Below are 26,175 nucleotides of genomic sequence, written 5' to 3' on the forward strand. Positions count from 1 at the left end.
CGCGTTTCACTCCGCTGGAATCGGACAACGATGCCCGCGGTCATATCAACCAGGGATGAAATTATGCTGCGTGACATGGTAGGTCCATCTCCAAATACTTGGTTGCGAGTTCCACAGGCGCGCGGGACCTTTAACGTTGTTCGTGTTGAACGGCCTAATGTTCAACCATGGCCTTCGAGACCCGACGTGCGCGCGAAGTCTTCTCCGGCCGTTTCATCCAAGGAGATTGTTTTATCAAACTCGCTCCCCAGCTGTATGAGCGTAGTTGCGCTAACTCTGTCGCGCTCCGCAAGGTGGCGATGCCCTGGATGGATGGATGGATGAATACGGCTGAGCCCTTTGGATCGGGCGGTAGCTTACGCCACCTAGCCATTTAGCTCCATTTAAGATTAGAATATTTAAATGTGAAATCTATATTCGCTCCACAGTGCGAAGAAAGTGAGGCTATGAAACCCCCTTGCCATCAGTGAATAAGAAAATACCTAGTTTTCTCTCGATTTCTGCCACCATTCACTTAATCTTTGCTTGGTAATCTCTACAGTCTTGAAATCCACTCTCCCTTCGCTGTCTCTAAAACCCAATGACTTTATTAAATCTATGTTGTCTTCCGTAGGCATAGGCATGACCTTAAAGACTGGTGCAAGGAGGCATCGGACTTCCTTCAGCAGTGATCTTCCATGGAAAAAACGTTGAATGCTTCATTGTCATATTTATTTATTTATTTGTTTCTTTTTCACAATATGTAGTAGTGCGGCACCACAGGCCTCAGGTATGGGCCAATGGCCTTTCTGTGGTGCCGCAACCCTCCAGGGTTGAATAAAGATATTATTATTATTATTATTATTATTAAGCCCTTTACAGTAGAGTATCAAGTGCTCAGCCGTCTCGTCCTCCTCTCCACAAACAGTGCTCACTGTATCCATTTCCTGGTACTTCATTCTGTATGTTCTGGTTCGCAGAACACCCGTCCTCGCCTCAAACAGCAATGAGCTTCCCCTAGAATTGTCATAAATGCTTTCTTTGGCGATAACTGTTTTGTTTAATCTATAGCTTTCCAGAGCCGTCTTTGTCTGCATTCCCTCTAGCCATCGATCTCTTTCTGTGGCCTTAACTTTCTTCTTAACTGAGACTTGCTCTTCCGTATCTTCGCTATAGCCCAAAAACTTTCCTCTTAATTTCCTAGTGCGCTGTCTCCACTTTGTGTCTACACTTCTCATGTATAAATAGCTGAAAACCTTTCGTGCCCATTGCTCCCCATCCATTTGCCTCAACCTATCCTCAAATTCTATCTTGCTCACCGCTTACCTGCTCTCAAATGACGCCCATCCCATGTCTCCTTGTACTCCCTGGTTTGGCGTTTTGCAATGTGCACCCAAAGCCAGTCTACCTACTTCGCGCTGTTTTATTTCTAGTCTCGCATGCACTTCGGATTTCATGCATAGCACTGCGTTTCCAAAAGTCAAGCCAGGCACCATGACCCCTTTCCAAATCTCTCTCACCACCTCATACCTGTTGTAATTCCAATGTGCTCTATTTTTCTTTACAGCTGCATTTCTGTTGCCCTTACCTATTATACACTTTTCATGCTCTCTGAGATATTCTGCAACATCACATATCCACTCCTAGATACTTGTATTCACTAGCTCTCTCAACTGTAATATTCTGTATCTTCAGCCTCTCAACTTCATCCTCGTTAAAAATCATGACTGCTGATTTTTCGCTACTGAATTCTAAACCTAATTCCTCTCCTTCCCTACCACAGATGCTCATTAATTCCTGCAACTCTGTCCTGTTGTTAGCCATTAGTACGATATCATCCGCATACATCAATCCCGGTAAGGATTGCTGAATTTTTTGGCCTAGCTTACTGTAAGAAAGGTCGAATCCAAGCCCACTCTTCTCTAGTCTATCCTCCAATCCTCTCAGATACAACATAAACAGCAAAGGCGATAACGGCACCCCTGCCTAAGGCCTCGTCTTATCTCTATTTTCCCTGTCGCCTTTCCTTCCCATGTTATAATCACCTTGTTATCTTTGTAAATGTTCCTTAATAGTGCTGTTAGTCCTTCATCTAGGTTTAAGCTCTCCATTATATCCCACAGGTTCCTTTGGTTCACATTCCTAGACGTTATCAGCCCTCCTAGACGTTATCAGCGCCGCCTCGGCGTAATGTTTGTATGCTCTAAAACAATTAATGTTGTGTTTTGCCAGGAGAGGTACCATGCGCGACTAGCGCGATGGCGATATGTAAAAACAGCATCTGAGACCCTCCTGCATGAAGTATGACTTGGAAATTTTGGTTCTTTTATTCATGGCAATGTCTCTGCGGTGACTTTTGTGTCACTATTCCACCGCAAGAGGCTCGCGGTGCCCTGCCGGTATTTTGTCCCGAAAGACAAACAGGATAGCTGGACCCTGGTAGAGGCGCGGATGTAGTGTTGGGTAAAGCACATCTAAAAAGTACTTGAAACTAAAGTACAATGTAAATTAGAGGGTGTACTTCAAGTAAAGCAGTAAGTACACCGGGCGCAATGTACTTCAAGTGAAGTACTATAAATACAATGTACTTTCAAGTAAAGCCCAAGTACTCTTTAACACAATATTCTTTCACGATGCCCTTTCATTCCCTTACACAGTGTTTTTTTTTAACTGGTATGCATTGCCCCAAGGGTAATCGGGGGTGCATCAGTTATTTACAAAAATGGTGGCTAATATTGGATGAAGTCGAGTGGCTTCAGAGTTGACAAAACATAATTTTGTGGTAAAAGTTTACCAGGATCAAATTTGGGGAATGTACTTTCAGGTCGGGAGTTGAACTTTCCTCGGAAAATACCAAAAAAAAAAAAGGAAAATCTTTAAGCAAAGTACAAGTACATACTCAGAGAATGTACTTCAACTAAAGTGAAAGTATTTTAAACCTCCTTGATGTAGTACTTTAAGTACAGTGTACTTAAAGTACTTCCCGACACTGCGCGGATGTAGCATTCACTCAGTTCTCAAAGCGTGGCTTCGTTGCTGAGCTCGCGAACTGAAGAAGTTAAACACTGTACTCATCATACAGACAAACGTTGCCTTTTCATTTTGCTAGCGTGCACCAAGGGTAAAAAAAAAAAAGGGCCTAAAATCCGTGAGTATCTTAGTAAACACGATGTCTGTCGATAACAGCTAGTTGCAATTATTGTGGCTTTCGACACTTTAGCACTCTAGGAAGAGTGGAGAAAGAAAAAAATGTCCTCCCCCTCTCAAACCGTGCGTCGTCTGCTCCACCGAGTGCGCTGTACCCAACATCCGGCTGGCGTTCAAATTCGGTTTAAAATCGCGTCATTTCAGAAATTTCAAGCGAAGATGCGCGAATTTGGATATGGAAGTTATCGTGTGATGCTATGCTCGATAAAAAAAGACTAACCGGGTCCAATCGCGCTGTTACCTGCCTGCAAATAAAACAAACAAAAATTAGAAAACTTTGTCAGATTGGCCAGTCTCTCCAGCAAAAAGTAAATCCGGTTGCAGTAGCCTTTTTACTATACAAGGTTTGTACTAGTGTATACCTTTAGCGACAGTGAGTGGAAGTCTGGAATAATAAATAAAAACGTGCTCTCCTGTCGCAATAGACGCAATGGTTGGGGCTAGTACTGCCGGCTGACTTCACTGCGGTTGAAGTAACGGAACAAAAATTCGCTAGTTGATCATTTACTGAAATAAAACAGTGTGCTATAGGCTGATTTTGGAGTAGCCATAAATATGCTAAGAACGCGAACCACTTCACAACGGCAGCCACGAGCGAGAGTTCGATGTTCGATACAACCCGCTGGTGCAGCCCAAAGATGGAGGACGGACACCTCCCGCGGTTTCTCGTCTGCTTGCGGAGTCGGGCGCATGCCCTCTCTCTCTCTCTCGTTTTGCTTCGCCTAACCTCAACGAGGTAGAGGGGCTTAGAGTGATAAACCGGAAGTTCGGAAGTGGCACCCCCCCGGTTGCCGCCATATTTTACGCAAATGTGACCACTCGTCACGTGACATCCCAAGAGCCGTGACGTCACAGGTAAGATGGCAGCGCCCAGAGCTGGCGGATGCGAGTTTGTTCGGTGCGCGGTAGCCGTGATGTGCAGCTGCTTTCCGACGACTTCGGGCTTCTTCGTGCTCGCTGACGCAGGTATAATGTGAAAATATGAAGGAATGATACTTTATACCGTTTTTGCGCAAGATCGCTCTGGATCATCTGGATATTAACGCCTGTGAGACAGCATCAGCTCTGCATCGCCGTACCGGTGCTCGTATTCCGGGATGTGTCCGAGGATCGATAGAACTTTGAGTGCTTTTAACATGAAATTTTCGCATTCTATAGCTTTGTTTGAACGTTGAAATATCTGAGAATCTACGCGAAATGTATACGTCACGTTAGGGCCTAAGGGAAGTTGTTTCAGCCCTCCGTCACCGAACAGCTCCTGCGATTTTAACCTTTTGTGCTAATCCACGATTTTACATTCGATCGCTTTTCTTCCTTTTTTTTTTTTTGTGTGTGTGAGTGCGAAGTGCACCCTTATTTTCAGCTACGAGGATGGCGTTTTATTGAGTATGGGGAAGAATAAATCGTTGCAGGCACCTGCTTCAAAGCTATTCGACTTGCTTTAAGAACAACTGTTTTGGTGCATGCATAGATTAACTGCGCATTTTTTCTGTTTTGTAGGATTTGTTGCAGCTATACTCTTTTCCATCAAGAGTGCATTGTATTAGTCGATCAATTGTTTAATTGTTCTAATTACCTGGATAAGATGATTCATATATTTCTTCATCCCTTGCCTGGAGAGCAGTCTTGTTGAAAAATGTTGACTACCATTCCTTTCGGTCTCTTCAATAGACTCTTTTTAAAAGTGTGGGCTGTCTATACTTCGCATCACCGTAACTTGGAAAAGGCCAACCGCCACAGCCCCCTCGAGCCAATCAGAGAGACGGAGCGAAGGAGTGTGACAAATCTGTGCAGACGAGCACTCTGGTGATATGTTGTCATGTGCCTCTGTCCAATGTGTGTATTGACTCACCGAGACTGTAGCCTTTGCCGTCTGCCAAATTCTGATAAAACAAATTACAGTAGCTACTACTGTAATTACCCCAGGCCTTCGTACTTTGGGCATTTGTTCGACAAGAATGTTATGTCCGCCATCCCTGTGAATTCGGCTCAGCACCTATTGGACTGGAATGCTGCATTAGCGTTCAACCTGAACTGGGGCCCATTCGTGTGCTTTACGCCGAAAAAAATGATGACAGTTGTGTTGCTTGATAAGGTTCTGCAAAGGGTCTATTGTGTCATACATATAGGAAGTGTCATGCTATATAACAATGCATCAACACATACTATTAAACTATATGCTCAGAGTTGTTTGTTTTTCCAATTAACAAGTTACAGCAGTGTGCTTTAATGCTATCATCATGTGTGTAGTTTTAAGTATCCTCTCTGCAATGCCTACGAAGGCCCCTGGAAGGAATAAATTAATAAATAACATTTCACATCACTGGAGTTGGTTTTCGGATGCACCACATGTTCAGGAAAGGTTGAACGAGTGCAGCCCCTTGCAAGAAGTCTGCCAGTCTGGTATGACCCCTTAATTAATATTGAAGGGTCAGAGAAGCGAGTGTCCTCGTAAGGTCCAGAGCGTGCAGTGGACACAATTCTCGGTGAGTAGACTCTCAAGGCATGAAGGCAAGCGGAAATATGTTTATCTGGTTAGTGTATCAAATATGTTTATTTCCACTTGATTACATATTATTAATTCTTAGTAAATGGTTAAATAACGAGTTCTTTCTGCGACAGTCTCGTGTCAGGCGTTCAATCGTAGTACCTGTGGGCCTTGTTGTCGGATGACGCTCCTGGCACGTCGGTGTTCAGTTTGGTCGAGTGGCAACTTTGACCGATTGATGCTGTCTTGTAATCATACGTCATGTGCGGCCACTGACGTCTGATGTAGTGAAGCTGCAGGGCTGGCTTCTAATCCGAAAATTTTCCTGGTAGTTTTCGGCATCAATGTAGCAAGCTCGGGCATGTATTGCTTACGTGGCTGTGCCTTTTGCTGTACCGTTGACTAGATAGCTGGAAACAATTTTTGTTTGCTATCCAAGTCTGGTGATGCTTGCAGTTCACTTTTGAGAGCAACCAACCATTCTATTCCTTGAAGTCACTCAGGGGCATTTTCCCTCAAAGTTGGAAATTGTGTGCTTCATTGCATGGACACAAATGAATGGTGTCGGCAAATTATTAGGTATTGTCCTTGGACGACAACTAACACCAAATCAACTGTCACTGCATCGCCGCTCACCTGCTTTGTCGTGCTTACCTCTTGTTGAGGTGATGGACATGAGGAGTGTAATGGATCCTTTGCTGTGTTGTCCGCCAGTTCTGTTGGGGATCATGGGCCAAAAATCTCCAGTACCAACTGTGCTTTCGCCACGGATGACACGCTGGTGTGTTAAGTTGACAGCTTACGATTATAATATGATCTACAGGGCAGGAAAACAGAATCAAAACGCCGATGCCTTAAGCAGACTGCCATTGCCGGAAACTGACGACGAGCAACATCCTCCAGGCGATGTCTTGATGTTGGAAGCGCTCACGAAACCTCCCATGACTACAACAGAACTGGCGGACAACACAGCAAAGGATTCCATACTTGCTAAGGTGTTCCAAGCGGTCAAACATGGCGAAGTGAGAAAGCTAGACGGTGATCGCTTCGTCGCATACAAGCTCAAGGCAGCAGAATTGTCAATTCACCGTGGTTGTCTCATCTGGGGATCGCGCGTGGTAATTCCCGCGTCAATGAGATCCGAGGCCATAGCACTTCTACATGCGGGGCACCGGGGCATCGTTGCCATGAAAGCGTACGCTCGGAGCTACTTGTGGTGGCCCGGGATCGACAAAGAGATTGAACTCTGTGTAGCTCAATGTGACACGTGCCAAGTGAACCAGAGAGCAGTACCAAAGGCCGAAAACCTAACCTGGGAAAGACCTACGGCACCATGGGACACCATCCATCTAGATTTTGCCGGGCCGATCGAGGGGCAGGTCTACCTTATAATTGTTGACGCGTATTCCAAATGGCTAGAAGTTCGCGCAGTTCGGAATATGGCGTCATCTACGGTTATTTCAGAACTGCGCAGCGTGTTTGCAACCTTTGGCATACCACGGAAAGTAATGTCCGACAACGGGACCGCCTTTGTATCGGAAGAAATCAAGAGCTTTTACTCCTCCAACGGCATCGCAGCGGTCACCAGTGCCCCTTATCACCCTGCAACTAACGGCCAAGCTGAACGAATGGTCCAGCAGTTAAAGAAGGCGTTGGCGAAGGGCGGAAAGGGCACGTTGGACTGTACGTTGGCACGCTTTTTATACAAGCAACACACTACCGTACACACAGCGACGGGAAAAACTCCCGCGTGGATGCTACTTGGCCGAGAGTTGCCGTCTCCGCTCGAGAGACTCCTCCACGGACCCAACTATGAACCCACGAGTTCGACAGTCCCGGAAGCATTTTTGGTGGGACAAGCAGTGTGGATTCGCAAGTTTCCAAGTGGACGCACATGGATGGCGGGTACCATCACTAGACGCCTGGGCCCTCGGTCGTGGATGATCGACACCGATCAGGGACAGACACGGCGACATATGGAACATATACGACCTAGAAGTTCCACGCCACCGCGCAGAACGACTACTACACCTTCACCTGTGTGGGACTTGGCCATGGAGCCTTGCGAGGTGTCAATCACCCCTCAAGGGCCGGCTACTGCTCCTACACAACCTACAGGACCTTCATGTTCCACCCAGCCGATCATACGCACCAGCACTCGCGTGCGACGGCCGCCAGAAAGGTTCGGGTTCTCAGCCAAGTGAGGGGGAAGTGTCATGTATCCGCTGGTGGCCAAGAGATGGCGTCACCGGGCACACGCGCTTATCCCGCGCTTTTCAAGAGCACGGACCTGGGGCACGGCACGGGTGCTCGGGCATTGCAATTCCAGGCGCCATTAAAAGCACATCTGGACGCTCCTCGGTGTCGTGGCTTGAGCTTCGCCCGGGATACATTACAAGGAGCTACGGGGTAATCAGGGATTCAGAATCTTCGATTCAGCACTTTCGGCATCAGGGACAAAGGTCGCCGAAGGTAATCCTTAATCTCCCGTGGTCGCTCCTCGAGACGTAATCGAGGGTCATTTGGCACGAACCCTCGCAGACCAATTCATTGGTACGGGCTGCTTTGGTAGACATGGTCGGCTTCATGCAGTGGTAGCAAAGTGGTTTTCGGTCGCACATTCGCATCACCTACGTTTTCCTCGGTGTACTTTGTTGAGCACAGACCTACACACGATGTCGGGAATGCTTCGGCGTTAGAGTGTCTCATTGAATTGGCATTGAATACTAAGGGGCAGCCGGTGGCGGTCGTCGTGCCATTGTGGCGTAAGTTGCCCTCGGTTTGTCAGATGCCGCTTCGCTCGCAGAAGTCTCGGTTGAAATACCTGTCAAACTTGTTCCGAAACAATCTTGGCAATCAAAATAAAAGCCGGGCAACTGATGGCAGGAAGTAGCTTCCTGATCTCCTCCCAGACAACGTCGTGGATGATGTCGTGGATGTCTGGGAGGCTGGCATCGAAGTAGAAGCTGGACAACTCGAGTGTCGAGACGCCGGGAAGTTGTTCATAGTGGCAGGCTCGGGCATGCAGTGCACATTCCATGTTGGAAGCCTCGGTGATATGAACACTTCGACTGTTGTTGGGGGGTTGCGGACAAGGCTGCCGAAGGTGTTGTCCCTCACGTGAGGGGCATGGGATTCTTAGGTTCTTGTCTTCTGTAGCATCAAGGTCGGCGTGGGCGTAGGCGTGGGCGCTCGATCAAGCGCAAAACATCCTCTACGAGTGCGGTGGCGCTCTCGTTGGGGCAGTGTCCTGGACAGAATCAAGAATGCGGCTCTCTCTCGTTGATGTTGGCTGACGAATGCGCGCTTCAGCTCGATCTTGCAAACTTCCCATGACGTTAAGGAGGATCTATGGTTCTCAGACCAGCGCCGGCAGTTTCTTCCACGAGAAGTAAGGTTCTGCAGGAGCTGGTTGTCTGTCCACCCAATGTGGCGGGCGACACCGTCATATTGTTCAATCCAGTCCTTGACGTCTTCATACAGCTTGCGTGAAAAAGCGTCAGAGTGTGATTTGCGACGGGCATGCAAACAATGGTGGGAGGGGACACGGTTCGCTGCTACAGGTTTGTCATTGTTGGCTTAGTAAGCTTCGGATTTTCAGACAGGAGACCGAATTCCGGTGGTTTTTCCTGGTAGCAGCAACTGGCTCGGATTTCAGGTGCTTCGTGGTGTATTTCCGAGGTTACTCCTTGTGGTACTCGGTCGTCTTGAGGTTGTTCTGCCAGGCTCGGGTCAGGACTTTGCTTACGGCTCGACGGGGGTATAAGACGCAAAATAGTCCGCCAGCCGTGTCCAATTATCGGGTAACTCGGCTGACACACAGAGTGAAGGGCTATGGGTAAAGTGCCCAGCACCTCCACCAGAACATACGATTACAGTTGAGCATGACCTGCAGTGTCCCAGAATAGCGAATATTGATAGAAGATAGGACTGGAACAAGGATCCGTGACAGTATAACAAAACTCGCAGAAGAGAATCTATCCTGACCACTGAAGAAGCTGCATTGCTTTAGTGGCATTCTGTCCGAATAAATCCTCTCCTTCGGGGTTTGACGACTGCCGTGGACGAACTGAACTGAAATGGATGTGGGACCACTTTTCTGGTAATGAGCCACTGCAGACTGTTGCCAGAAAGCGGCGTGAGCTGGGTAAGTAACAAGCTCGATGAAATGTCCGGACAGCTTGCAATTCGCGTAACGAGTGTGAATGAAACGTTTGTGTTGACGAAACGTGCGACAGACCAGCGGGACCAATACCAACTGCAACACCTGTGCTCCGTGAAAGTGCACGTCTACGCCGGAACAATTTAGGAAGCAGCACAGCATCACCTAAAGCATGGCACAGGAACTACCAGCTTAAAGGCAGCTCTTCGGTGCGCCGCACACCTGTGCTTCGTGAAAGTGCACTTCTACGCCGGAACTATTTGTAAGCAGCACAGCATCATTCAGCACGGCACGGGAACTACCAGCTTCAAGGCAGCCTTCCGGTGCGCCGCACAACCGAAGTGAGCCCTCGGTCATTTGATCGAAGATGCACCGCGATTGCACACCGCCAAGCACGACTCACGCAATTTCTGTCGCTAAACTGTGTATCCAAATATATTGCACACGCTTCACTGCAAACCTCGAAGATTCCGATGGTCAACGAGAGCACAGAAACGTCGCCTTAAATTTTATGCTAGCGGTATCCGATTCAATCCGAGGTCCGAGCAACGTAGGTCAGATTGTCTCTTCCGTGGCAATATCCCGGTCGGTCACCAGCAAAATGCACACCGTTCCTCCGTATTTTTACGTTATACCTACGTCAAACACCACGCTGAACTCCGAACTCGCTTTCGACCGGCCTCATGTGACGGCTTCCGCGTCTGAAATCAACTCGCCGACAAGGTATATGTACATGGGTAGCGAAGCTTCCATAGAAGCCCACATGTCGAAAAAATGGCGGCCCATGGAGCTGCTTTAGCGCCATCTATGAGTCGTGGGGACACTTCCGGCGGAACAAAAAATCAACAGGAAATGACGACACTTCCGGAAAAAAACGTGACGTCATGCGTGCGTGCGGTTTGGCGCGAAAATTAAACAAAACTAATTCCAGAGATCACAGGTAAATGAACGACATATACACTAAAAAGTCTCAAACATAGCTCCGTGTTTGAGCTTTGTTTGATACTTTTTAGTGTATATGTCGTTCTTTTTACCTGCAGTCTCGTGTTTTTCTTGGGGAGTTTACACCTTGTGTTTACTCTATACTGGAATACTGGATCATTTACACCCTTATTTGCCCTTGCTCTTATATTTTGTTTGAAATGTTTTCTTTCTGCAGCCGACTTTGTTAGCCGACCTGCTATGAGAGTAGTTTCATTTCGTCACAACCATCATGTCTTTGCACTGTGGTCAAACTCCAGCCGCAATGTTTTGCTTTTTGTTCCTTCAGGATCCCTGGGAAATATGTGAGAAACCTTAAAGCAAATTATGTAATGTCACGAAAAAGAGTGAATTGAATTGCTGGAGTGTGTTGGGCGTATGAAATACACAACAGTAACTCTAATGCAAGTCCAACGTCACTTTAGCAGTCGCGTTTTATTTGTTTTATTCACTTACAATCATTCACTCATATTACTCACTAGAATTATACAATCGGTATCAACTATTTTCAAAAGGTCATGGTCGAAGAAAATTAGTAGATCGGTACATAAGGCACACTGTTATAACATAAGACATTGTACAATCGGCTGGATGTTGTGAGGACATTGACAGTCGATAGGCAGCCACTAATAACTCGGAGGTTCCACAGTGTTCCGACGACAACTGAGGCCACCACTGTAATACACAGAAAAGCTACACTTTTCTACACATTCCTTGGGCAAGGTACCATAATGCTGAAAATATCTTAACTTGCATCTGCTGGTGCTGCTACACTGCAACGCAGCTTTTGTTTCCTGCAGGTCAAGGAAGCCAAGTGGAGTAAACCCTCTTGGAGCCCTGTGGTATGCTGCACTTCATAAGCCAGTTTTGCTTCACAGCTTTAAACTCTACATATGTGAATAAGTTAGAAGACTACATTACTCCTCAAGAAACCGAAGAAAATGAGAGGCTCGAATAGAACATGCCTGCACTGCTTTAAAAAGTACTCTGGGTGGTCTCACATACGTAGTCTGCGCACTTGCTGCCTAGCTTTACACTTTGCTACTGTATCAAATAGTCAGCTTTTTTTTTTCCGCGCGAACCAGTGCAGAATGACTCTGGCAATCAGAGAAAACAAATTATCATAAACACTTTCGTCACATACAGTCAAAGACTGAAATCTTTTGGTTAAAAAGGACACAAAGAGTCCGCCCTACGTTCTCCTTTGAAATTAGGTTGTTGATACATGTCTCGAAGACTTCCTCACAAGCTTCAAGAAATAATATGAAAACAGCAGAAGGAACTGAGAGGATTCCAAAGTGGGAGTCGGCAGTTCCTTTCACACTCAAATACAAGAGCACTTGATTTCCCTCAGGAAAACACGTATTTTCTGTCCTCAACTCATATTTCTGGGATGTTCCTACACAGGAATGAACCTTGAGGAATTTCGATGCCAGCCACCCAGCAAAATTAACCATGTTGTTCTCTTCTATTGCCAAAGGGAAGTTTGAAGGCGAATCGTCTGCCGTGGTAAGAAAAACTGTGCTTCCTAAGGCAAGACGAGGAGAAGGTGCCAAAAGGCCTGCTGGGAACGTAGCAAGGAGAGACATGTCATCAGCACAGTTTGATTTTTCCGACAGCTTGAATAGGTTGCTAATCGAAAGGTGCCTGAGCGCAGCCTGAAATTGACGGAAAGTAAAGTTCGTGTTTGCACCTGATTTTGAACGTATAACAGCAAAAGTGTTTTCAAGGGTGTCCTGGTTCAGATGGCGGTTTAAAAGGTGGGAAAAACCGCAATTAACCGCGAGGTGATTGTTGAGCAGCAGTAGAGACCTAACTGTTAAGCAGAAGCCACGAATGCAGTGCGGCTGCCTTCCACATCCGAGTACTTGTAGGCTCTTAAAAACCAGAATGCACTCTTTCAGAAACTCCTCATGGATAGAGCCGTTACAGATTGCAGAGGCATATGGCGTCTTTGCAGATTTCTGCGAGCTATTTAGGCTGTCAAAGAGACGGTCGATTCTTTCAACGAATCTCGCTGTGTGAACAGCTGTGGCTGGCAATTGCTAAGAAGTAACAAGGGCATACATCGCAGCTGCGCAGTGATTGCTAAACACTTGAGCTGCTAGCTTCACCGACATTTTTGACGAGAAGGTCAAATTAAAATGCTTCTCCTTCAGCTTTGGCATAAACCCGATCTCAAGTTTACGGTCCTTTTCATAAGCTTCCTTGATGTAGGAACTTTTCACTATGTAATCACCAGCTTTTTAGTCGTATTTAAATAACATGTTTCTTAGTCACTTCAATAGGTGCGGAGCATCTAAAAGGAAAAAAAAGTGGCTTGCCATTGATATCTACGTAAGGCTTTTCGGCAGTTACGATGCTTGAAAAAGAGACACGTTCTGGCACTGTTCATCGCATACAACAGCTACCGGCTCCAGGTTAGCGTCCACAAGGGCGCTGTAGCACTGAAAAAAAGAGATCTTTTAGTACATCTGAAGGTGTGCCTTTGTGAGCAAAAAATAGCCAAGCGGCTGCTTCCACGGTGTTCCGACTCCTTTCGCCATGAACATGAGAGCCTTATTTGCCAATTTTTTGCCTTGCTGTCCACTATGTTCTTTAAGTCTTTCAAACCTGTCAGACGAGGGGTTGTATGAAAGCTCTCTTTTGATGTGCATTTCATCAGAGACTATGCTGCAGGCCCGATCGGCTCGAGGAAAAGAAGCTGTCCGCCTCTTTATCAGCTCGAAAATGCCAGGGTAAAATCCAATCTTTAGTGGCACACGCTGAAGCCATAGCTCCAGTGACCTTACTGATGGCAGCCTAAGCAGTCGCCTGCAATACTTATAGCCTTTGGGGCTATGAAAGTAGAGGCCTAAAGCCAAGGCTTTGTTGTGGCTGCACCATCTCTGGCCAAACCGGCTCACATTGCTCATTCTAAGCTGGGCTTCAACGAGTGCGGCGACACGAGGAGACACATGAACGCGGACACTCTCAACGACTTCGGCAACAGTCCTCATCTGACGTTGTCGTTGCAGCCTTCTTTGCAGCCTCTTGTTACGCTCTTGAAGCTGTCGCACCTTGGCTCTCAGGCGTTCACCTTCTTGTTGCCGATGCTGCGGCTTTTGCAGGGTGCTGCAATTTGGCAAATGACCCAAATTAGGTCTCTAAGAAAAACTTGTATTCGCCATCAATTTATTAGACGTGTAATCTATTCACGCTCAAGAACATTCCTCAATGATCTGAAGTGTCTTTAAACAAGAACCGCAAGTTTGACAAGCTACACATGCAATTCAAGTTTAGGAAAGCAACAGTACATCTTTATGTTGGACTAGGCGCTTCATGTTGGCCAGAGACCTGATAGTCCAAAAAGACAAGGGCGCACACAGAAACATGCAAGTCAGAATAGGCATCCAAACTGTGAAATGCATTTTCTTAAAGCTTGATCATGCCTTACTTATGCCCATAGCATTGTAACAGTGAAGCGCTCGCACAACAGTAGGCGACTAAAGTTTGGCAGATAGGACAAGGGACCATGACAGGCTCAGCATCACACACATATGACCACGGCAGCTTTTCGATAACTTTAAAAAACACTGTCTTACGTGAGATTTTGCGGGAAGACTTATGATTCAGTGAAACCGGTTCAGCTGTTTTGATTTGACGGTGTTAACACCTGCGTGTGGAACTTTTTTTTTTGTCTTTTTGTGTGCTTGACAATGACAATACCGTGAAACAAAAATGTGGTGAACTTTGAACAAACTTCGACTTGTAGCTGCCAGCTAGTCGGTCTGGTGTTATATGACCCCTTGCGTCACCTGCTCTCAAGATAAAGTTTAGTATCCCCTGGTGTTTTTCGAGCCTTGGCTTTTTATTTTTGCGGCCTGATATTTTATAACTTCACAAAAAAAAAACTGCTAAAGAAAGAAGTTTGCATCATAGAAAGCACTCACATTTGTGAGAGGGCCCAGCAGCACAGCCAGAGGGAGAATCTCTAGGCGACGGTGAAGAAACCAAAATATCCATGTCAGCCACGTCCCCGCTGGACTCTTGGGCAGGAGCAGCATCTTGACGTAAAGCGTAGCTGTGATCAACCGCAAAAAAAGAAGAAAAAAAACTTTTGTAAAAACTGCAAGTAAGAAAGCAAGTTCAACAGAGTGGAAAGTTGGACGAGTTGGTCGTTCATTTAAGCTGGCAGAAACAGTGCCTCTGCGGACTTTTACTGCGCCTGTCTGTATACTCCTTGCTCCTGTTTTACGTCAAGTTGCGCTGTTTCTACCACTTGAGAAAGCAAGCTCACAAAGAAAAGGGAATAAAAAAGATAGCACAAGCAATATTCGGCCACCACTTATTTTTGGCTCCTAGTCGACTGTTCTCTAGTAAAGTGCACGAGTATGTGTGGTCCAATGAAGCCACAGAAATCCGCTCTGCAAATTTAATGTGAACTTAGCAAAGGAGAAGAAGAAGTCCTACCTTATTCCCCTATTTGAATGCATAAAAAGTATATTCACTTTCTTTTATGACAGGTTTAATTCAGAAGAATGGTCGTCAGGGTGACTACAGGAACTCCACCAGTCTGAGTGACCGGAGTATGTGCAGCTCGGTGAGGCTGGCAATATCTTCTCTGCAAGTTTAGCGTGAAGTTGGCCATGGAATAGTAGTTGAGTTCCTTCCTATGTGTCTATTCTAACACACGACAAAGAAAATCACCTTGTTCCCACGAAAGTTTCATTTCGGAAGACTGGTCGTCAGGGTGACTACAGAAGCTCCGTGAGTCTGAACTGCCGAAGCATGTGTAGCTCAGTGAGGGTGTCACACTCACTTCTGCAAATTTATGGTGAATTCGCCTATTTTAACACAAAATGTAAATCTTTTTCTTTCATGGGCAGCTTTATTATGGAAGACTGGGTGTCGGCAAGGCAAAAGATGCTCTGTGACGTTCATTATGTCACCTCAAGTAAAACATGTCATTATAAACGGGCCTGAAATGAACTTCTAGCAGTACCTCTGTCCATGTTCAACCAGCTTTTCCAAGCTAATCTCACCTAGTTCTTTTGCAAAATGCTCAAGTCATGAAGACCATGAGGTAATGCAGTGGTGCTGGCAGTTGCTGCCACTTAATGTTAGTTTCAGTGAAAAAGCTCACCATGCAAAACTGCTGAACCTGGAGAGCTTTTGCTGGAAATGTCGCCATGTGTCGTCCCTGCAAATAATATAAAAATGTTATGAGCCCACAAAAGCAATGTTTCAACCCCATGTGGTAACCATTTTTCTAAAAGCGGGTTAACCATGCTTAGTCACAAAGTGCACGGAAGGTTTATTGGTCTGCTTAGTTTTTGTGGGAAGCACACTTGGCAACGCATTGTGACGGACGTGTCCAGGGCGCAGGAGAGCTGACTCCTCGAAATGTAAGGAGCAAACTACCCTGTCTCGTAGCTGCCATGGAGTCTTCCCCTGTAGACTTCGGTTGTTGCAGAACCGAACCCAGGCTTCGCGCCTGCAGATAAGGCATGGTGCTATGAGGGTGCCATGAATACTTACGAAAAGAAAATGTAGCCAAAATGTCCACAAACCAAAGCAAATCAGTGCAAGGACCTTAACAAATGCATGACATCACTGCTCTGTGTACATTATGAAGAGTAAAAACACGAGTCTTACGCACAGATGCCCTGTTATATATCTGTGTTGTACCACTGATAACCACGCCAATGATCACGACACTAGGCTCCTCAGAGCCAGGCCGGTACAGGTAAATTTTAATATCTCGGGCACTTTTATAATGACGGCACACAACGCTGCGAAGTCAGTGTGATTTCCAACTTAAAATATTCCTAGTATAACATATTACGCCTTCCGGTGTAGTTTCTTGTGCTCATCCAGACAACCCTAATAGTTTTAGGTAAAACTAACAAGAGTTAAGAGGAGACCGAACAAGGGGCATACATCACACAGCAGGCATGTCACTGACAGTAGCGAAGTCTCACCTTCGAGAGTCGAGGGGAAACCGGTGCAGCGAGATGCCAGCCGTGCGGGTGTTGCTTTCACACATTTCCACGGAGCATCGTTTCTTTGCCTATCGCGCTGTGCTCATCATCGCAAAAGACGTTGAGCCCCTTGGGCGCAGTAGCGTCCAAGATCCAAGCGCACGACAGCCGAGTTCCCGCGCAGGTAGCTGGGCTAATCACGCCCGAGCAAACAACAAAACTCCCGAAACGGTGTTAACTGCCGCTAAAACAATTAAAAGCGAAGAGCACGTGGAGGCCCAAACACAAGCAAGCAGACGGACGTCAGCAGACTGCCGAGACTGCCTTTCCGCGCGCCACGCGGTCTACAAAAAACCGCAAATATCGCTATTGCTTGCCGGCCTTTTTGCTAGTGGCGTACAGAGGACGCTAATAAGAAGTATGCATAATATTAGCAAAAGCAAAGACAGTTTTGAATTTTGTAGCGCGTTAAATATGATTGATATTATCTAATAATTATATTTAGCTTGTTTAAAAATACCAATGATTATACTTCTAGTCACAAACTAATTAATTTTAATAATGTTTGTCCCCACCTCTCCTAGTCGCGCTTCAATCGCATCCTTCACGTGACCCTCCAGGTCGATGTCGCTGGCGATTTGTTTTGATCCGCTTTTTGGCCGAAGCTTCGCTACCCATGTACATATACCTTGTCGCCGAGACGAACGACAACCAACAAAGCATCCGACAAGCTCCGGCCCAACTGGGGCCAGCCGCTGCATGGGCGCTGCCATCTTTCCAGTGACGTCACGTATTTGGTTTGGTCATGTGACGTGTGGTCAAATTTGCGTACAATGGCAGCCTCCTTATGGGGGTCACTTTCGAGTGCAGACCGGAACCCCGGTTTATCGCTCTAAGCCCCTCTACCTCGTTGGCCTAACCTGCTGAACAATTCCCGGATGTCTGGAGAGGGCGCTGCGGTCGAACAAAATGGCGCCGCCCTGAGAGCGCTAAATGGGGTGATCTATACATGTGTTGCACGTAACGTCGTTCAAAGAGCGCTCCGATGACCACCAGAGAAGAGGGGAAGAGGGAGCTCCCCTCTTATCAGGATCCTCTTTTGTGCCTCCCGGATTCGCACAGACCGTCGCTATTCTCCTCCCAGAAGATTAACTTGTCACTCAAAATTCTTACAAAAGCAGCTTCGCCCTCCTCTTACATGGTGGTCAAAAGTATGCGATGTGATGTCGTTTCAGCGTTTCATTTAAAGTTTACAAAATTCACTTTTTTTTTCAGTTCCATTTCATATTGTCGTGTGCGGTGTGCTGCTGTGCACATCAGACTACAAAAAGTTACTCCGCGTGCACAATCTATGAGAATATAGTGTTTGGAATTGTAAATAAATCATTACTATTTCTCCTGGAAAAAGCGCCCAAAAGGAACACAGATACGAAGAAAGATCTATCAGGAAAGGTGCCCTCTCTCAACTGAGGTTTTTTGTTATTTTTAAACACGAACTAGTAGGGGAGAAAAAAAAGATATTCGTGTTGTCACTTTCTTTGTAAGACATCACTGTCAGAGCGCGATAGGGCTAGAGGAGCCTCGCTAACGCAGTCATCCTCTTGCGTATGTACAAATGCCCCCTTGACATTCTTCCTCAACATCCCTTCCTTTTTGCCTTGACAAGATTTTGATGACATGGAATAACGGGGAACAGTGTCTACTACCAAGCGAGCGCGAAGCGTTTGTAGTAAGAACGGAAGGGAGGACTGGCGTATAGGGATGCTTTTCTAACCCTATGGGGGATTTCTTACGAAAAAAGGTTTTGCGTCCCGAACTTTGTGTTTATTCTTTCCGGTTGTTTATGTATTTACCAACACGCTCGTTTTTAATGTTAAGGTCTATGCCTATGCAGGTTCTGTTCAGAACTTAAGATAAGATCATGCACACAAGTTCGGACATATTTTTTTTTGTATTTTTACATGTTACCCCTCAACATGTGTAATAATCGTAATAAAAATATCATGCCAAAAATAAAAAGTTAGCGCTTCTGAACACCACTTTCGGTTTTTGAAGTTTTCGTGTTTTTTTTTTTTTTTTTTGTTTGGTGACACCTACTGCGCAAAATACGAACATCAGAAATCTCAAATATTTAGTACTTAGGATAGATCGTAGGAACTATTAATTTCATTAGTTACAGAATTGTGAAGTTTATGTATCTTGCGTTAAAAATATGCAAACTTGGCTCCGTTGACGTTTTGTCGCTAGATTTATGAGCCGTTATCTAAACAATTGAATAGCTACAACATTGAACTTTATGTCATATATGCGTATTCTTTCGAATGACATATAAATCATTGCTTTATCTGAAAAATCTATTTTGTTTATGGCGATCCAAACTTGTCCGAAGGTACGAAGTTGAGATATTCAAGGGGCAATAATAAAAAAGAAAGTGCCATCTTTGATTTTCCTGAAATTTATAGTGACAGCTCTCCGCGATAACTTTGTGTTGAACCATAAAGGAATAAATGAAAGACGTTTACAATTCTCTGAAATGCCGAATTAAAGCGCAGGTCTTGAGGAAGAGGGGGGGGGGGGGGGCTGGTGGCACGTAGGGGAGGGTATGCCCCCTCTCCCTCTCCTCTTCTGCATCCTTCCTATTTAGCGTAAAATTTTCGCTAAATTTCTCGCTAATTTTAGTGGGGAAATTTTTCCGCTAAAGTTAAGCGGGGAATTTTTTCAGCTAAATTTAGCGGGGAACTTTTTCCGCTAAATTTAGTTCGGAAATTTTACGCTAAATTTAGCGGAAAAATTTCCCCACGGCTTTTCTTTTTTTGTTTGGTCACGTGACAAGAAAAATCACATGAACAGAATTTTTTTTTTGGCCACGTCACCAGAGATATTTTTTCTAAGTTCTCCTTTTCTTCAGTTTTTTTTTCTTTCTTTTTTTTTTTTTCCTTTTTTTCGGTTTTATGCTTCCTATCGCAAAACTCTTTGCACCTATTTCGCGTTACATTGGCGTTAGCCAAATCATTTTATTTATGGCAGAGAATTCTGCAGTACGTATCTTGTGTTACTATATTACCCTGGATTTCGTCCGACAACCAGTTTGGGAATGACGACGCCAAATTTGTGTTATAATTTCTTTGAGGTCTGAGCATAATTTCGGCCTCGTTATCCGTCGGTCTCTGAGATTGGCTCTTCAAGTATCTTTTGGGAAAGAGTAGACGACAGGCATTTTTAAGGAGCACGTGTGTCGACCAGAGTGAACATTGCTGAAGCGCCTCTAGTGTGATTTTGGCCGTAAATAACTGGAGGCCCCGGGCAAACCCACCCAATGGAGAAAAATATCTACCTTTCTGGTTTCATAGAGAGCTATGAAAGTCCGAAGGGACGAATCCCCGCCGAGTCAAACTACCGGCTTGCAAACGCAATCGTGTTGATAATAGCGCAAAGGAGTTTGTATGACTCTCTCTGGCGGTGCGCAGAGAGTAAAGGCACGGAGGTAATATATGCTTTTGCCTAGTCGCCTCGCGAACGGTTGGGTATTGGCTGTAGAGATCCATTTCGCGTTATTTTATTACGGGATTATATCTCGATTTCTTTGTTCCTAGTTTCACAGACAGAACGAAATCGCTTTTCTCGTGTGGTGTCACGGCGAGAAGACAGAAATCAATCAGAGTACCGAAATTCGACGCTTGTGCTCGTTCTATAGCGCTTCTGAAAACCGTGCGATCACGGCTGTGTAACGTCAACATTGCATAAACTGCCGTTACTTGTACTCGTATTGCATCGTGAGGGAACGACTATGACTGGGTAAACAGAAATAGGGAGAATGGGTGCGTGTGATTTGTTGAAGTTCGAATCAACAAATCGAGCTTCAGCGAATGCGATAGTATTGCATTCACTCAACCAGCTATATGAGTTTTCATATCCATCCAAGTATGCGATTCGAGTTCCGCCAGTGGTACCTCAGTTAAACTAAAAAGCGAAATCCACGTTAAAAAAAAAAAAAAAAAAAGTTTACGGTGATTCGAGCCGCTCCCGCGCCGAATCATGTTTCACGTAAGCGTAATTTTGGGGTCGATGCACGACGAGGGGTCTTCAATCATAAAAATGTTTTGATTACGATTATTTGCGGCGCTAAAAATTTGAAAGCCAAGCAGTGAAGACAATGGTGTTCTTATAAATATTATATACATTTTATTTTACACTGTTTGAATACGCTGCCGTCGTTATGTCCTTGAATTATTGACTAGCTTGCGGTGGACAGGGAAGGCTTAGGACCATATGATAGGACCTACGGACCTACACTAAACCTGCCGCGCTTCGAAAAATGTTAGTCCAATGCATACCAGCTTGTTCAAGGCGGACGAAGCGTTACGCATCCGGCAAAGCGCATTCAATCGCTGCCCGCGACGTTTCGCATTGCTCTTAATGAGTTAAAGTCAGACAGCTCCATCATGATTTTAAAGACCGACAAAGGAAAAGGAACCGTTGTGCTTGATAGGGATGACTACATGAAGAAGATGTATGAAGTTATAAACGACAGTCACTATTTCGTGAGGCTATCAAGAGATCCCCCTGCTAAGTCCGAAAGAGAGCTAGTTGACCACCTTCGAGAGCTGAAAAAGAAAGGACGCATCAGTGACGACCTATACCGTCGTCTCTTCTCCTTTGACGCCGCGACACCCAAGATGTATTGACTCCCCTAAATTCACAAACTGGGTTGCCCCCTACGCCCGATTGTATCTTTTATTAGTTCATCCACTTACAGCCTTTCCAAATATCTGGTTATGATTCTGAGCCCTCTTACGGGAAACAATGAGTTTAGCGTCCGGAATTCCCATGACTTAGTTGAACTTATACGCTCTCAGACCCTGCTACCGCACGAGGCTATGGTATCCTTTGATGTGACTTCATTATTTACGAATGTCCCCAACGCCCTGGCGGTTGATGTCGCCCGTGACCGGTTGTTGGCAGACCAGTCGTTGTCCAGTCGCACAACCCTCCTTGTTGATGACGTTATACTCCTTTTGCGTTTTTGTCTCAACCAGTGTAATTTTATTTTTAATGGGGACATATACACCAACTCAACCCTCCTACGTCACGCCGCGGTGGTGGCGCGCCGGACGCACTTCCGGTCTGGGGCGGTGGGCAGAAGTCGCCGTGCCAGACATGCATTCCTGTGTCCCTTTGGAAGAAACGAGACAAAAAACCTGCCTTCTCGTCAAAATGCTGCGATGGGGGCTTTACCAAGAGAGTCTGGAAAGTTTATGAACATCAGTTTTCATGTGTTTTTGCCCCCTCCGTTCGTCCGAGGACGTGGATACGAAGTTGCACTCTTTTGACAGCGTGCCTTTGGTGGATGCTCCAGCATCATACTTCCAACGGTTCGACTGAAGGGAATACGTAAGAATAGCATCCTGCGCTCTGTCCAGCGCGCTGTTTTTAATCAGGCGACAAAAGGCAGAGTCTTAGCTATGAATAACCCAAAACTCGTCACCTTTTCGCAAATTGTTTCACTTATGTTTATGTTTATGTTTATTCTTATTTTCAATGACCCACCAACAGCTTGACGCCTCCTTAGTGGTGCACTTATTCCTTCAGAAATGCAACGCTAAACAGGATAAAAGCGAAACGTTAGGAAAAAACAATAGCCTCAACACACTGTCGAAATTTACGCTTTTCATCAAATATATCAAGGCTAGCATTCGCACAAATCTGTTCCAAATGGTTATAAGTCAGTTGTAGGCGTGTCATGGGTGCAGCATGGTAAAAGTCGATAGGATAAAACAAAGTACAAAGTCTACAAGACCGACGAGGAACGTGCAAATAGATGTGACTCAGTAGCTCTGGGGAATCAATTATAGCATTTACAATCTATTTTTATTTTATTTTTTATTTTATTTATTCATATTTATTGATAGCCCCTTTAAAATTGAAAATTCAACATGGTCAATTACACTGTCAATTAAAAAAGATAATTAGACAACGTACTGTGACGTTTATTTACTCATCTAATGTCCACCGAGCCCCACAAATATTCTGTGAAAACGGCATCGGCCTATCTGTCGCGTTTTTAGTGTGTTGATGTTAAAAATCGCATATATATATATATATATATATATATATACCCGTTATTATAATTTGAGTACACCGACTAGAAGCACTGAAAGTAGACCTTTAGTATACTTAAGTGCACTTTCGGTATACTGATTTTGAACTACTTTTTACCGCGGGCACTACTACATGTACTAGTTTTGTACGGACGAGTATACTTTCAGTCCACCGCCATTTTTACTGGAAGTATACTTTAAGTACACTTAAAGTATACAATCAGTACAAAGACCGCACTGAAAGTATACTTTTAGTATACTTCAGTACACTTCGAGTGTACTGGTTTTGAACGACTTTTCGCTAAGGGTACCTTTTACACATTTGCAGCACGAGCGACGTCGCGACCGAAAATAGCTACAAGAATCTCATCATGGTTTTGGCGTCCATTCTGCAGCGTTCATGCGAATGAATCGCCGCACGTCAAATTATTTACGGAAAGATTAGCGGCGTAACGAGCTTTGATAAATTCGCTGAGGCGATTCAAGTGGTAAAACATTGCGATGACGACGTAGAATCGACCACTCCAACGCGAAAAAGAGTATGCATACTCACACAGACGCCGACAACGTGACATTCGAATGGTTTGTTGACGCGGGACGCGGTGCTTCTTGCCCGTACTTCATTGCGCGTGCGTTCGAACTGTCGTCCGCTCTTTCAAACTTGGCTGCTTTTTGTCGTCAGCTTGTTCAAACGACAGCGGCCCGGAAACCAAACGTTGACCCGGTAATTGCGATAAGAACTAAGTGCAGGCATCAAAACACTGTTGAAGGTTGGTTGGGGTAAGTCGGCTAAGTGTAAACAGACACAAGAAGTTGTTGATCATTGTTACCAGTGGCCAGCACCGACTTGTAATGCCCGATTCTACTTGCGGTTTTCAGTATCGATGTCCACTATCTCAGCTACGGTTTACGCTTTTGCAGTCCGAGCGACGTCGCGACTGAAAAGAGCGAGATGAATCTCATCGTGGGAGTCAGGCTTTAGCGCCCATTCTGCGGCGTCCACGTGAAATGAATCGCCGCACGTCACATTATTCACGCAAAGTTTTGCCTCGATAGTTTTACTGAAGCCGCTCAAGTAGTCAGACATTGTTAGGAGGACGTAGCATCAACAATTCCAACGCGAAAAAGAGCACGGGGACTCCCACCGACGCCGACAACAACGTAATTCAATGGTTTGTTTATGGGCGACGGCGGGCTTCTTGCCCACCATCCACCGCGCATGCGCGGCGTCGGTGGCGTCCGCTAGGGGCGCTCCGGTTTGTTTGTAAACATGAGTTGGTGCATCAGGTCAGCGGATGCCCTCTGGGGAGTCCAGTTTCCGTAGCCGCCTCGAATCTCGTCATGAAATATGTTGAGGAAAAGGTAATGTCTGGCATTGATTTCCCCGTGAAGTTCTACCGTCGTTATGTCGATGACACTTTTGTAATAGTTAACAGAGAGAACGTAACCGATTTTCACCGCAATTTGAATAGTGTCCACCCCTCAATTCAGTTCACCTGCGAACATGACACCGAAAGTACCTTGCCGTTTATATATGTACGTGTCCATAGAACTAGTGAACCTTTCTTTAAGATGGAGGCATCCGTATATCGTAAACCATGTGACAGACAAAACTTTCTTGACTACCACTCTCATCATCCTACTCAACACAAAAGCTCAGTTGTAAGATCGTTGCTTCATCGTTCAGAAACAGTCCCATCTAACTTAACACTTAGCGATCAAGAACTTAGCCATGTGCGGGAGGCTTTGAAGAAACGTAACTACCCCGACCGGTTTATCAATCGCGTGAACAAACAAATGTCCCGTCGGCGCCTGGATCGAGCCGAACGAACACGTGACGTCGTGTGCATCCCGTACGTTAAGGGTTTCGGAGGCATTGGGACGCGCCCTTAGGCCGTTGGGGGTACGAACTGTATACAAACCCTACAGAATAATTGCCAATGTTATCTCCAAGCCAAAAGACCCGACCCCGCCAGAGGCAGAAAGGGTCGTGATCTACCAGGTACAGTGCAAGGAATGTGACGCTTCCTACATTGGAGCGACGGGACTAAAAAGAAAAACAAGACTAAAAGAACACGCACGGGATCGCCACCCGCTTCAAGCCCGAACTCGTCGACCACGCATGGACGTCAGGACACCAATTTGACTTTGACAAGGCATCGACCTTGGCGAGGGATAAAAGGTGGGGACCGAGGAAGCTGCTGGAATCTTGGTTCATCAAGAACGACAAACGCGGAAGTGATTCATCGCTGGTAAACAAGAACAGTGGAGAACCGTGAGACTTTGTTGTGTTCGTCCGTTTTTTTTTATCGTTCCCCATCTTAGGGTTTACAAGATGCCGTGGCCCCCTGCCGGACGTGTACACAAACTTTATGTCTAAATAGCCGAACTTTTTTGTGCGACTCTCACTCGCTCTGCGCTCTACTGAAGATGCCTCCCGCATTCGAGGTGAAACGTTTAATTAAATTGTTAGTTTTTGTTTTGTCAAGCCGTTTTTGTTATTACATTTATCATGTCTTCGCCCGGCTTCTGGAGTATTTTTGCGCTACTAATTTCACCGGCACGACAGCCATGGGAGGCCACTGCGAGCGAGTGGGGAGAGAAATAATTGAGGCCTATCGGATGGCGACAAGCCCGGAAAACATAACCACCTCGTCCATTTCGCTCTCAAGAAAGGAGATTATATTTCTGAGGCCCTCAATGGAAGCCGAACGCTGACAGACTAGGCAAGGCGACAAGGTCACGGGCAGAAGCGGCCTTTCCTTTTATGCGTTGATGATGCCCCTTCGACCTCGCCTTTTGCAAATCCTCCCCATCTGCTTTTGTGTCTTCGTGTGGCTGTCAGCGAGCGCGACAGCCGCTTTAAGCAACTCAAAAGGGTGAAGCGAAACGCGTGACTCAGCGTGACCTCTCTACATAGGACGCGTAGGACAAAAACGTTTGGACGACAATTTGTCACGTGACTTTCTCTGTCACGCTGATGGGATCTCTGGGGCTGTCGTTTTCGCCGTTTGCCTAGTTATAGAAATAAGCAGGTCACGTAGGTCCGGTTTTCGAACTGGGCTCTTCAGTGTTTCGTTGCTTTCGTGCGTTGCAGACGCGGCCGTGTTTTTTCGTCGTCAACGGTCGGAATACGTCCATGTCAATTTTTCGGTAACAGTCATTTTTTGCACCGGAGTTCGTGGAATACTTGTGATGTGTTTGTTGGACACGCTTTGACAAAAACTGCTCTTCGCCGACGACGAGACGTCAGTTGAATGTGCGCAACCTTCTTCCTCGAATGCGTTTGTGGGGTGC

The 26,175-nt window shown here is 45.8% G+C and overlaps 1 protein-coding gene across 1 annotated transcript in view; it reads left to right on the forward strand.

Moving 5' to 3' along the window:
• The window catches only part of LOC121834533 (cholesterol transporter ABCA5-like), a 192,491-nt gene continuing 166,316 nt past the window's right edge, over positions 1-26,175 (forward strand). The window contains exon 1 of the mRNA XM_042288236.1: positions 1-78. Within this exon, the coding sequence (XP_042144170.1) occupies positions 31-78 (48 nt within the window). The 5' untranslated portion in view covers positions 1-30. The remainder of the gene's footprint in view (positions 79-26,175) is intronic.

The sequence above is a fragment of the Ixodes scapularis genome, unplaced genomic scaffold (assembly GCF_016920785.2).
Source record: "Ixodes scapularis isolate PalLabHiFi unplaced genomic scaffold, ASM1692078v2 ptg001299l_1__unscaffolded, whole genome shotgun sequence".
NCBI lineage: Eukaryota > Metazoa > Arthropoda > Arachnida > Ixodida > Ixodidae > Ixodes > Ixodes scapularis.